At 41.8% G+C, this 12,873-nt stretch overlaps 2 protein-coding genes across 7 annotated transcripts in view; one reads left to right on the top strand and one right to left on the bottom strand.

Moving 5' to 3' along the window:
- LOC109512604 (myosin-16) overlaps positions 1-6,863 on the top strand; it is a 37,217-nt gene extending 30,354 nt beyond the window's left edge. For 3 of the 4 annotated variants that reach the window (XM_019864455.1, XM_019864458.1, XM_019864459.1), the window contains 9 exons: positions 945-1,081; positions 1,162-1,265; positions 1,489-1,681; positions 1,760-1,963; positions 2,435-2,560; positions 2,627-2,797; positions 4,317-4,517; positions 5,040-5,186; positions 5,441-6,863. In XM_019864455.1, the coding sequence (XP_019720014.1) occupies positions 945-1,081; positions 1,162-1,265; positions 1,489-1,681; positions 1,760-1,963; positions 2,435-2,560; positions 2,627-2,797; positions 4,317-4,517; positions 5,040-5,186; positions 5,441-5,593 (1,436 nt within the window). In that variant the 3' untranslated portion in view covers positions 5,594-6,863. The remainder of the gene's footprint in view (positions 1-944; positions 1,082-1,161; positions 1,266-1,488; positions 1,682-1,759; positions 1,964-2,434; positions 2,561-2,626; positions 2,798-4,316; positions 4,518-5,039; positions 5,187-5,440) is intronic. The other variant, XM_019864457.1, reaches the window with a different exon arrangement.
- Positions 6,864-8,310: 1,447 nt separating this feature from the next.
- The window catches only part of gas7b (growth arrest-specific 7b), a 41,710-nt gene continuing 37,147 nt past the window's right edge, over positions 8,311-12,873 (bottom strand). For all 3 annotated transcript variants that reach the window (XM_019864460.1, XM_019864461.1, XM_019864462.1), the window contains 6 exons: positions 12,258-12,336; positions 11,774-11,902; positions 11,435-11,558; positions 9,486-9,565; positions 9,174-9,272; positions 8,311-9,100 (listed from right to left, as the gene is read on the bottom strand). In XM_019864460.1, the coding sequence (XP_019720019.1) occupies positions 8,987-9,100; positions 9,174-9,272; positions 9,486-9,565; positions 11,435-11,558; positions 11,774-11,902; positions 12,258-12,336 (625 nt within the window). In that variant the 3' untranslated portion in view covers positions 8,311-8,986. The remainder of the gene's footprint in view (positions 9,101-9,173; positions 9,273-9,485; positions 9,566-11,434; positions 11,559-11,773; positions 11,903-12,257; positions 12,337-12,873) is intronic.

Raw genomic sequence — 12,873 nt, 5'->3', positions numbered from 1 at the left:
ACAAAAAAATGGAGATTTTGAATCGTTTTTTTATATTGGTTGAAAAAGTCCCAAATCTTCAGATTTCATGAAAGCAAACAATTTATCCATTTATATAATTTAAAGAAAATAGGACATCATGGACATCAGGCCGGCAAACCGATCGACATTTTCTGACATATTTTGTGACCTGAACACAAGCAAAAAATAAATAATAATGATAATAATAATCATAATCATAATAATAATAATAATAATAATAATAATAATAATAATAATACAGGCCACCAAAAGGCAAATTAATAATCAGACCAATTACTTCATTCTGTGTGTTCAGGTAAATACGTGCTTTTAATCTGTCAATATAAATTACAGGTGTCAAACTCAAGGCCTGGGGGCCAAATCTTGCCCCGCCACATCATGTTATGTGGCCCGCGAGAGCAAATCATGTGTGTCAATTTGCATGATCCTTGCGAAAATATGCACCGAAATGTCAAATCGGCATGTGTCGTAAATAAGAAATGAGATTTTGCAATAATTTTGTTGTCGTGTTGATGCTCCCTTGAACAATGGAATAAACTATTATAGTTGACTGATTTCGAAATTACTAATCCAATAATTTGTTGCGTACGAATAATAATGCGAGGAGACGTTTCAAAATGTGTTTGTGGTTTCAACTGTCATAGAACGGCCCTCCGAGACAAAAATGAGATTGACACCCCTGATAGGAATGATTCAAATGTTTACATTGAGCATAAATATATGTTACTGTATTTTGAAATCCGTACAACATTTGCAGACTCGATTGCTTGACAGTTTTTTGAAGCATTCCGGTTGTACGTGTGGATTGATCGAATGGCTGTTCATGATTTGTTCAAGGGAGCTCACAACAATGTATGATCACATGTTGAAAGGGAATTAAAATCATTTTATGGCTGTAAATGTTAAGCTATCCTTACTTGCAGAGGAGATTGCGGATCTCACGGACCAGCTCTCAGATGGAGGCAAGAGTGTCCATGAGCTCCAGAAGGCCAAGAAAAAGATCGAGATGGAGAAAGAAGAATTACAGGCTTCGCTGGAAGAGTCCGAGGCGGCTTTAGAGGTCCGAGGCTATTTCATTTCCATTTTACACCGAATCAAAATGCTCCTCATTTCAATCCTGATCAGATTTATTCCTTTTAGGCTGAGGAAACCAAGTTACTGAGGTTGCAGCTGGAGTTATCTCAGACAAAATCAGATCTGGAGCGCAGACTTCAAGAAAAGGAGGAAGAGATTGATGCTGCTCGGTACCTCATCTCTCGGAGAGTCCCCTCTCCCCGTCTTTTATGCTTCACACACTTTCTGTCTGTAATACTGTCTTCAATTTCCTTTTCAAACCTTCAATGTACTCCAGTGGTAAGTCTTGTCTCATTCTGCTTTCTCTGCCTTCCATAACAGCTTGGGTGCAATAAAATTCAACATTGAAGCCGAAGCTTGATCCTCACTCTGACCTCTTGACTTCTTTGTCAGAAAAAGCCACCAGAGGGCGCTGGAATCACTGCAGGCCACTTTGGATGTGGAGATTAAAGGTCGCATGGAGGGAGCAAAGCTCAAAAAGAAACTCGAGGCTGATGTGGCTGAAATGGAGCTTCAAGTGGATCTCCTCACTAAGAGCAACACTGAGTTCACCAAGAGCAGTAAAAAGACTCAGCAACAGATCAAGGTTTGATGACGGCATGCTCATTTCACCATCGTGGTGTTGTACTACTGCGCAAACTCGTGTGACTCCTGTCTTCTCCAGGAGCTCCAGGCTCAGCTTGAAGAGGAGGTGAGGGCCCGCGAGGAGCACAAGGACGAGATGGCGGCCTTGGAGAGACGTTGTGCGCTACTGGTCAGTGACGGTGAAGAGACTCGTTCCGCCCTGGAGAATACAGAGAGAGTTCGCAAAGCCTTGGAGGTGGAGTTGCAGGATGCCAACGAAAAATACAGCGATCTCAACAACCAGGTGACTTTTGATCTCTCGGGCTAAGAGTAGGAAATTTAGCGTTTGAAGAAATGCAATGTGATTTAAAAACAAAAAAATGTCTGAGGGAGGGAGTGCTGCGCAGTTGTGGGGGTGGTCACAGCCACTCATGGCAAATCAAAGCGTCTAGTCTCGTTCGTTTTAAACAACTCCCACAGGCGCATTTCCAACGACACTCCCGATGCTGTGCCCAACTTGACGGAGACCGGTCGAGCAAACAGCTAGCAAACAGCTAGCAAAGAGCCTTGTGTCTTTTGGAAAATCAGGATATTCCACAGATGTGCAGTCTACCAAACTCGAGCCTAAAATCTGTTGAGGCGTTTCGTAACTTGAAAATTTTGTATGAAGAGACGTTCGTTAGTAGAGGAATCAAGAAATCATGAAATCCCGAACAGAGATTAACCAGACCCGTGAATTCATTACGTTTCTGTTTTTTTAATTTTTTTTTTTTAGTTCCAGTCGGTTCTGAGTGGGAGGAGGAAGCTGGAAGTGGATATCCAAGCTCTTCAGCATGAGCATGATGAGCTCCAAGGAGAGCTGAGAGGATCAATCGACAAATCCAAGAAGGCCAGCTGCGAGGTAAAAACGCACACACCACAGGAACCCGTGAAGCGATGCGATCAATAAGCTGCTGATTGTCGATAGTTGGCCAGAGTGGGGGAGGAGCTACGCCTGGAGCAAGAGCACACCATCCATCTGGAGAAGGTGAAGAAAGGTCTCGAGGCTCAGGTGAAAGACATGAGCGCCAAGCTGGAGGAGGCGGAGCAAATGGCACTAAAAGGTGGCAAGAAGATCATCCAGAAATTGGAAGGAAAGGTAAACTGCCGCTCAGTATTTTTAACCCAATGCGGTAGTTTTTCTTTGACGATTTATCGATCCTTTGAGTGAGAAGCCTGCTGTTTCGTACCATGCTTCTCGAAAGTCGCCCCTCATCTGTCATGTGAGGTTTTGCTGAATCTCAGACATGTCCAAAATGCGGTTGGCCTTCACCACGATCTCGTGCAGTTGCAAAGAACTGTATGTTTTAAATTGCAGCATGTCGTCCACCCCAATGTGCCTCTCTGTCTTGATTTCCCACCACACTCGATAACCAGTTTGAATTGAACTGTCAAAAAACAGTGCTTCTCGAATCATAAGCTCTATTTCCAGAAATACCGATTGCTGACATTGGATGGAAACTTTGACTCTCCTAAACCATCACTTACTCGGAACCCCCCTAAAAAAATGTCGTGGTTTTTGAGCCATTAAAATTGCCAAAGAGAGGAAGTCAGTTTTACCAATTTATATTGGTCAATAATTTATGAATATCACAACAAGGCCAGAGTACGAATGGTTAATGCGGGCACAACATGCAAAACTGATTTCATGCGCGCATGTGTTTGTGTGTGTGTGTGTCCAAATAGTTGAGTCTCAAGAGTGCCAGCCCATCTATCCGGTGTGAAATTAACCAATAAGTAAATCTTTTCTCACCTGCATATTGCTGAAAGTGCGCTAGCCGTTCTGCACTTCCGCTTGCTGTTACGTAGAGGTGGAGCTAATTTGCATAAAGACGAAGAGACGCTCAAGAGACAGAAAAGACAGTCCAACGCAGGCTGAAAGGCACATACTCCCCCTTTGCAAGTTGATTACCGCTCGTCGCTAATGTCATGAACGCCGGAGATGCCAGTGGTGATGGCTGGTTCACTTGCATTAGAGTCACAGTGGTTCTTAACCTTTTGACAGGTACCGAACCCAACCAGTTAATTTGCACATTCACCGAATTTTTTTTAATAAATTCAAGATATAAAAAAAAAAACACATTTATTAAAAACAGAAAAAAATTTAAATAACATTTTAGTATAGTTGTTTTTTTTTTTTTATAACTGTACGACGTACTATCACGACAGTCACACGTTGACTACGAAGCGAACTAAATTTCCCGCAGCACTGATTGGACAAGCAATGTCCTGTGATCATCTGCAGCCAGTAATGGCCAAGCGGGCGTGTCATAACTAATTAACATGTTGAGTCGGGTGTGTGTTACCCTCCATGGCAGAGGCTCCGTCGAACCCCTGAGACCGACTCACTGAACCCCACGGGTTCGATCGAACCCAAGTTTAGAACCACTGTATTAGACAGGACAGGAACCTAAAAGAATGCCAAAAAACAGATGTGGCTTTTCAATATGTCTGTGCGAGAATTGCAGGGAAAAACTTTTGACTTGACTTGACTTTTTGTGGTTTGGCTTTTGTGGTGGTGGTGGTGGTGGTGGGGTGGGGATGGGGGGAGCAGTACAAGAGCATCACTGCCCTCTGTTGTCACATGCTGTAATTGCAAAGCGATGCTGTGGATGCAGGTGAAAGAGTTGGAGCTCGAACTGGAGTCCGAGCAGAAGCGACACGGCGAGACGGTGAAGACTCTGCGGAAGAATGAGCGCCGGCTCAAGGAACTTGTCTTCCAGTCTGAGGAGGACCAGAAGAACCAGCAGAGAATGCAGGAGCTGGTGGAGAGGCTGCAGAACAAGATGAGGGCCTACAAGAGACAAGTGGAAGAGGCTGTATGTGTGTTTTCCACGTTTTCTTATCATTCTCTATGTTTCACCAAAAAGAACAACTTAATTATTATTATTATTATTTCTCAATCAATTCAAACCAATTCAAATTAAACTCTGCAAAAAAAATTGGGAAAACTTCAGCTATTTTCATTTTTCAAAAGCACGCTACATCACATGTGTCAAACTCAAGGCCCGGGGGCCAGATCTGGCCCGCCACATCATTTTATGTGTCCCGCAAAAGTAAAATCAAACATGTCACCTTCCATGATGCTTTCTAAAATGTCGAACATTTTTAATTCTCCCATGGAATAAATAAGAAAGACATTGGAAGTACTTTCTTGTTACCAAGCCCTTCATGACTTTAACATGAATTGAATCAACAGTTATTCTTGACTTCTTTATATGGTTTGAGTCATAACAGCTCTCCAAGCAAAACGGTCAATAAAATGTGGCCCGCGACAAAAAAATGAGTTTGACATCCCCTGCGCATCATTTCACAATGTATCTCTCAACAAATGATCGCAGGAGGAGCAAGCCAACATGAACTTGGCCAAATACAGGAAGACGGTCCATGAACTGGATGACGCCGAGGAACGAGCTGACATCGCCGAGTCGGCACTGACTAAGATAAGGACCAAGAAGAGAGGCAGCTTCAGCAAGGGATACTCCTCTGTATGTCATCACAGCCTGATCTGGCTCTTTATTACATTCGATTGGATGTGTGAATACTATATTGTTCATACCTAAGGTGTATGAATAACTTCAGGTGTAATACGAATAGGCCTGCAGTCAAGCCCAAAATTACACATACCCCTGCGGTTTGAATAATTTTGGGCTTGACTGAAGAAAAATAAGGACGATTACGTCACTGGTCCAGTATGACTGTGCCCCAGTGCCTATGGTGTGTTTTTGTTCCCCACCTGCAGGGTTACAGCACGCCGCATCCCGGTCTGGTGCGGTCGGCCAGCTCCGTGGGCTCAGAGGGCCGAGGCGAGAAGATGCTCAACGACGACGGCGAGTCCGTCAGCTCGCTCATTCCGGCTTATCTCAACTCTCTCAAGAAGCTGATGATTGACTAGAAAAGTTGAGTTTTCTACCGTGTGACGTCCATCCCATCCCCCCGATGACATTTGAAGAAATGACGTTCAAAGCAGTATGAAGTCTTGAGAGAGACGTAGGACTGAAATTGTGTTTTTCTCCACTTTCACATGATGAACAAAACCCCGGCGTCGAGTTGCGCTCTCATTATTTTGACATGAACAACACGTTTGTTTTATTTTTTAAGCACACTTCATCTTATCCTGTACCTCCTATATGTATTCATAGTGATATTTAATAGTGTGGTTAAACAAATGAAATCTTCTGCCGTATTTCCTCATGTGGTGGCCTTTGATCTAATACAGTGTGTTGTCCTCTTCACATCAATAACTAGACAATATATAATAAAATATGCCCGGCACTCTTTGTATTTGAGTTAAAAAAAAAAAAATTAAGATGCACTTTATACATCAGTTGGAGACAATTTGTCAGCAAGGATGATTTTGGTTTAAAAATGCAAAGAAAGTATCATAACATGAATCCAGAAGTGAATTTGTCGAGGCTGACGTATTGAATATAAAAAAAAAGTAGCCAACCTGACAGGTGGTCAATCAATTATTCATTTAAAACTATTAGCTGGGTACAAAGTGCTATTTTATTGTTAACTGATTTATATGCAATTTGCATTTCCATTCATTGATTTTTGTTGATGTTGTTGTTGTTGTTGTAAACATTACATGCACAGCTATTCAATTTTTATCAACAATGCAGTCTATCCATCAAAAAAAAAAAAATCTGTGTCATGGGACTCACTCATCACTCAAGGCTAATAACAAATAAATTGCGCTTCTTGTAAAATTTGATATACAGGTGCCACCCACGTGGGCAGCTATGTTCTCTAAAAATATTGAATAACATTGTTGTCTTTTGTTTTTAAGCACATCCTATGACTGCCCTTGACTGTAACAAAGCTTGAGCAAACCATTTTATTTTTTGAATGTGAAATGTTGTTTTTGGAAATAAAAAGATGTACTTTGAGTTGTTAATTTCATCACCTATCAATCTGACTTTGGTGCTTTACTGTTTGAGACTAGAAACAGGAGACCTCGGACCTCAGACAATTAATTTTGAGCCATATCGTGAAATTTTGGGTTGGTATTAAAAAGAAAAAAAGTCTTTACATCTTTGTACCCGTGAATTTTGAACAAAGTGATATTCCTTGAAAACCAACATAAAATATAGCTTGAAAAGATGACAACATTAATGAATAAGAAAGTAAAGCAATCATATATTAAAAGAATCGCAATTAAATTTTAAAAAATACCAACTGCTCTGGCTGTGCACACATTGGCCTCGTGGGGGCAGCGTTGTGCCATGCATGCGTGGGGTACACACTTACATTGAGAGAATAAGAAAGGTGAGATCGAACTCTACGAACGTAACTTATTTTTTCACAGATTGTGTGCCTTGACGTATTGTTACCTGTGTGGAAGTGTTACTCTAGCGTTTGTTTGTGAATAATCATTATTTTAAGGAATATAACTCAGGAAGTTGATGCTTATTTCCGGTTAGCATGTCTGTATGTGACTTTGCCTTATTGCCCTTGTTCATTGTTGTGGTGTTACTGGATTTTAGATATTTCGTTTGTGTATTCTCGGTGTTCCATTGAGCCTTGCCTTTGCAAGCACTTTTTATTTCATGCATTGTTTTTCCTGGCTCCTTGTGACCAGCGATTTTGTTGTGTACTTTGTCCGTGCGATTTTCTGTAGTAAGTATTTAAATATTTAGTTATCGCACTTTATCTGAGCCTGCAGTTTTGGAACCCAAAAACGTTATTTGGTTCAGTCTGAACCTGATATTAATTGGCACACAAATATATGTTGGTTGTTTTTTTTTTGTTGAATATCCTTCAGCCGCTTCAGTATTGCATATCACATGTGTACAGTGTACCTTTACACTACTGACAAACAAATAGAACTTTATGAAGCACTTGGGATAATTTTGGGCTCCTCTAGATGGCACTCTTGGTTTAAAGATGTAGTGGAAATTTCATACATTTCTTGTGCACTGGCCTTTATCTTTGAACCTATCTTGTGAAATAAAAAAATATCTCTAGTGCTTCATGAAGCTTCATTTTCCCCTTCTTACTTTACACCATAGTCCCTGATCAGAATAAATGCCGATAGGAAATACATTTCTCACTGAATTTGATTCACATATTTAGCTCTAAATTTGCAATTTATAGATTTTTCAAATAATTTTTTTGAAACTGAGATTTTCATTCTGTCGTCAGTGCTTGGCTGATCACAACTTGCTGCCCAATAATTTCCAATTGATAACAATAATTGCAAAAATGTATTAATTTGCTTTAACATCTGCTGCAATTTTTAGCAAGTATGGCTACATACGTACACAAATGACCATATCAGTCAACAAAAGCAGACAGTTACTTGATTCATTTTTTTCAACGTGAGAAATTACAGAACAGTACAACCAATATATGGAATGTCACGTAGGATTTAGGTATGGGAATGATGTTTGAAACATTTGGACTCATCCTTGTAAAAATTATGTTCGACTGAAATGAAAACTAGTACAATTACGAATACAAAAAATAAAAACGGCTAGAAGACTCATATTTTGGTTACAAATGCACAATTTACTCAATATCCACATCAGTAACTTGTGGATTACTTCCATTGTAATGCCTTATTCATTTTTGTGATACGATTTCTGATTATGTCCATTAAGTATTTGTAATCGTCGAACGTAGTGGTAGTCAAAATGAAATCACTAATCTAAAAACACGTCAGTCAAAAGGTATTGTGAACGTGTATGGTTAATGGCTGCATCAACCGACGCAGAGCTTCATGGAATACTTTCAGGTGTAGCAACAGTGTGAGGGGAGAGGGTCAGTAACTGCATGTGATGTATCATAGTATAACATCAGCCATTAAAGTGTACACGGAGCTACAACACTCATCGCTCAGAATGCAATTCGCTCCGCGGCATCCGTTCAATTATTTCTGCCAATAAATCCCAAAGTCGCACGGGTGAGAATGATCACACAGAGCAAAAGCACATTTAAAAACAGCAACTTTTACATCCACTGCAGCATGGCAAAAAGGGGGTAATTTAACACGTGTACATTGTCCACTGAGGGGCTTTCTTTATCCTTGAGACAAAGTCTTTTGCATCACTATAAGTGTCCATTTGCTTGCATAAAGAAAAAAAGTTGGCTTGATCTGACCACGAACTTGACATCATCATCATCTTCAGCAGGTTCTTGATGGAAGGTTATCACCACCACCCTTTGTGTGTAAAGTCATATGAGGATCGTTGCTGCTTTAGTGATCCAACACACCATCACCCCACTCCCCCCACCAAGGTCAAGCAGACATGTTGCCTTGCCTCCAAGGTGAGCTGTTTACAGTTTATATCTCGATGTCCACAGGCCTAATGTCTCCCGTCTTATTCTCCTTCACCCAGACCTCCCGGTCTTTGGCGGGGTCCACGGACTGTAAAAGCTGGTCCACCGGCTCCATCGTCTGGACAACAACAGAAACAGCAGTCTTAAGTAAACCCGTTGACCGCACAAAATCTGGTCTCGAGCTAACATACGCTTTGATTGAACATGTCCGTCTCGTGTCGTAGCGTGGTGTACTGACACATGTGCTGCCGGATCATCTCCACTCGCTCCAACTCCAACCGTTCCAACTCCTGCAGAATATACAGCAGGTCACATTTAGGACATGGAAAAAGCGTCATTATGCATCTGTAACCTCATGATAAGCTGTCCACTGTAGTAACCGCTGTCCCTGTAAGGGTTCACACGCTGTCATTTACGTAAATGTTTACCCACTGTTATGCTCGGTAGATTCGTAGCGTCGTTATTTACATTCCCCAAATCGTGAGATCCACACATAAACTCACCAGACTGGTGGTGACCATCTCCTCAAACCATTTGGACTGCGATTGGTTGTATAGGTCCACGCAGCGCATGAGCTCATCTCCTATTAACGTGAACAAAATATAGATTTGACATGTGCACATGTCACACATTAGATTTGTGCGATTCAACAGCAAATTCATCAGACAACTTGGAATAATCGTCAAGTGCCTGAACTTTAATATCCGATGCCTCACAAAATGTTTTTGTACTCCAACTTCAACTTGTCCTCCCCAAAGAAAGAAAAACTTGAACGCTCTTGATTTTGGTTAAGAAATGACAATTGTAAGATGAGCCTTGGAGAGAAAAAAAAAAGTGGTCTCATTTTTGATACACAAAATGTGTGAACAACAGTAAACCAAAAAAAAAAAGAATCACAGAATACAGAAACCACTTGTCCAAACAGGAAGTACAGTCAAACTTGCTCATAAGGAAACAAAAACAAAATGATGTTGGGGAAAACCCGAGTCGAAGTAAATGACACATAACGAGAGCACGGTCCAAGAAATGAGTCTTTATTATGGGAGCTACTGTTGTTGTTACGGTATCATTCTTTGCGCCTCTTCCCTCACACTCAAGTGATTGCAGGCAAGCAGACCGAACGAGCGGCATCAACAACCGTTGCTGTTTTTTTTTCCTTCGTTGCATAAGCGCCACAGAGGAGGGAAGACTGCGCTCTGTTGTCCGCACACAGAGACTCTTTGGATGGAGGCTATTCACAACTTGTTTGTGACAGCATGCGGTCGGTGCCTGGCTGAGTCATGACATCACATGGCATAGAGAGAGTCGACATCTGCTTTTTCCTCCGAGCGACACGTTTTTTTTCGGAAATGTGTTGCTATTCAAAATTCACCTTTACAAACCGAGCCCCGTCCAAGCCGGACGGACATTCCATTTGTACTCTTACCACTTCGGGCTCTCTTTTCATATCCAGCGCAAGCCTACTGCTAGATGTGGTAAAAAAATCTGCACACGGTGACCAATCACTTCACCTGTTGGATGAAGCTGAGCCACGATTGGTTGTTACTTGAGCCCTGAGCAACTGTGATGTCATTTTCAGTGGACCGCGAGTGGCAAAATGGCCGCACTCCTGAGCTAGCTAAAAACGGATTGATTGTGCCGCTTAATTCATATTCCACAAACACTGTCAGACTCAGAATCCCATGTTTGAACTAGACGAGACGCACAGAACGTATTTTTGTAAAGACATTTTTGGGGTGACTTCCCTTTTAGTGAAACAAAACTGAAGCAGAGCCACGATTGGTTGTTACTTGAGCCCTGAGCAACTGTGATGTCATTTTCAGTGGACCGCGAGTGGCAAAATGGCCGCCCTCCTGAGCTAGCTAAAAACGGATCGATTGTGCCGCTTAATTCATATTCCACAAACACTGTCAGAATCAGAATCCCATGTTTGAACTAGTGGAGGTGCACAGAACATATTTTTGTCAGGAAATGTTTGTGTTGACTTCCCCTTTTGTGTAACTAGCATCTGACAAAATACTTTAGCTTGATGATAATGCTGATGTATGCGTCCCATGACGTTGTTGATCGTTCCCGGTTTCACATGTGGCTTAAAACATTGTATCTTTATCAGTCTGTCGTCATGCAGAAAGGCAATGCGCTCGAATCACCGGTCGATCGACATTCCAACCCTCATCTAGATCTGCGGGTTGTGACTGAAAGAACAAGATCACAGATACGAACGTTTCCTCCGAGGGGGTGCAGGCCTTCCGTTAAAGATAAAGTGGACGTATGCTGCAGAAATAATCGTGTTCTGATCTGACAAAAAGAATGGAATCGACATATTTATTATATGCTAACTGCCACGGGTCAGTTGTTTTGCGATGCAGGTGGCAATTGAGTTTTTTGGTCTACCTGATAAAAAGTTAACAGCCGAGTGTGACTTTTGACCCACCCCTCCCGCGACTCTGACCTGCTTGAGTGGATTTCCTGCGGGCTTTCTTGATGTCTTCCTCAGTCTTGGTATTGAGTTTGATCTCCAGCTGCTGAGTTTTCAACTCCAATTCCTTCTGTCTGTCAGCCAGAGCTTTACGGGCCTAAAGGGTACACGCGTTATAGACACCCAAATATGTAAAGGAAAAAAAGAAACGTTTTCAGACTACTCTCGGAATATGAAAAGTGTGGCAGTGGAATGTATTCAGACATCTTTACTCTGATACCCCGAAATACAATTCAGCGCTAGCTAATTCAGGATTTCAATCGCGTGACATTCAGTTACTGGGAGAGAACTGTCTCATGAAAGTGTGTCTACCTTTTCCACCGAAACATAGCGAGTCGCGAGCTGCTTCCGTAAGTCCGCAATGTGATGGTCGAACCTCTTCATGTCTTTCTTAAAGTTCTCCCTGAAGCTCAGCAAAGGTTTCTCCACTTCACTCTGCAGCTGAACCACAGCATAAAACATAGAGTGGTTTATTAACAGCCATGGGCTGCTGTGATTTTTTATTTTTTTTTTGTTTCTTTTCAAACATACCTTTTGACATGTTAAGGCTTTTTCACAAGGCTTGAGTAATAATGACAATTAACGGGACCCACTGGAAATATGGGGAATACCCAAGCTAGCATGTGCAGCAGATGCTAACAGTATGAAATTAAAAAGCCTTATCTGCATCAGGCTTCAGATCTTTCCAAAACTTCCACACAGATGTTTTAAAAGACAATATATATATATATATATATATATATATATATGTGTATGCATGCGAAAAGGTTATGCGTCGGAGAAAAGTGTCAATTACTTTTGAGGAGAACTTCAGGTGAACCTCCCCTTCATCAGCCAGACTTTTCTTCAACTGGGCCCAAGCCTCCCCCAACGTCCTGAGAGGAGAGAGGGACCACACACACTTTTACGTTAAAAAAAAAAAAAAAATGGGTAGAAAGTGTCGAGGAAAGGGAGGAGTGCGGCAGATGACGGTGAGCACGCACAGCTGGGGATGAGTAGAGGGGTCGGTGCAAAAGTTCAGCAGCTACACCACTAACCAGTAAATCTGGAGAGCTGCAGGTCCAAATGCAGTTCAGCACATAATTAGGATGTATGAGACATGTGATCCGCTCCTTGCCTTGTGGCTCAACTTTGGGCTACATAACCATGATGAGATGTTGTGCTTTCTCAAAGATAAATTAGCTCATCATATTATGCAAAGATTTTGCACGTCTTTTTGCAAGACCGGACGTTTGTTGTGACAGAAAGAAGGTGGATGTTTATTAATGAGCGCAAATAGGAAGGAGAGGGGGAAGAGGCGGACGACTTTAGGGAAGCGGGTTGTTTCAGAGTCGTCAGAGGAAGACAAATTCAGTTCACCCAGAGTCGCTTCTAAAAGCTCGCCCCATACCGAAACAGTCATTCAGTCACTT

Source organism: Hippocampus comes, unplaced genomic scaffold, assembly GCF_001891065.2.
Source record: "Hippocampus comes isolate QL1 unplaced genomic scaffold, H_comes_QL1_v1.1 scaffold267, whole genome shotgun sequence".
NCBI lineage: Eukaryota > Metazoa > Chordata > Actinopteri > Syngnathiformes > Syngnathidae > Hippocampus > Hippocampus comes.
This window is presented reverse-complemented; position numbering and strand designations above follow the sequence as displayed.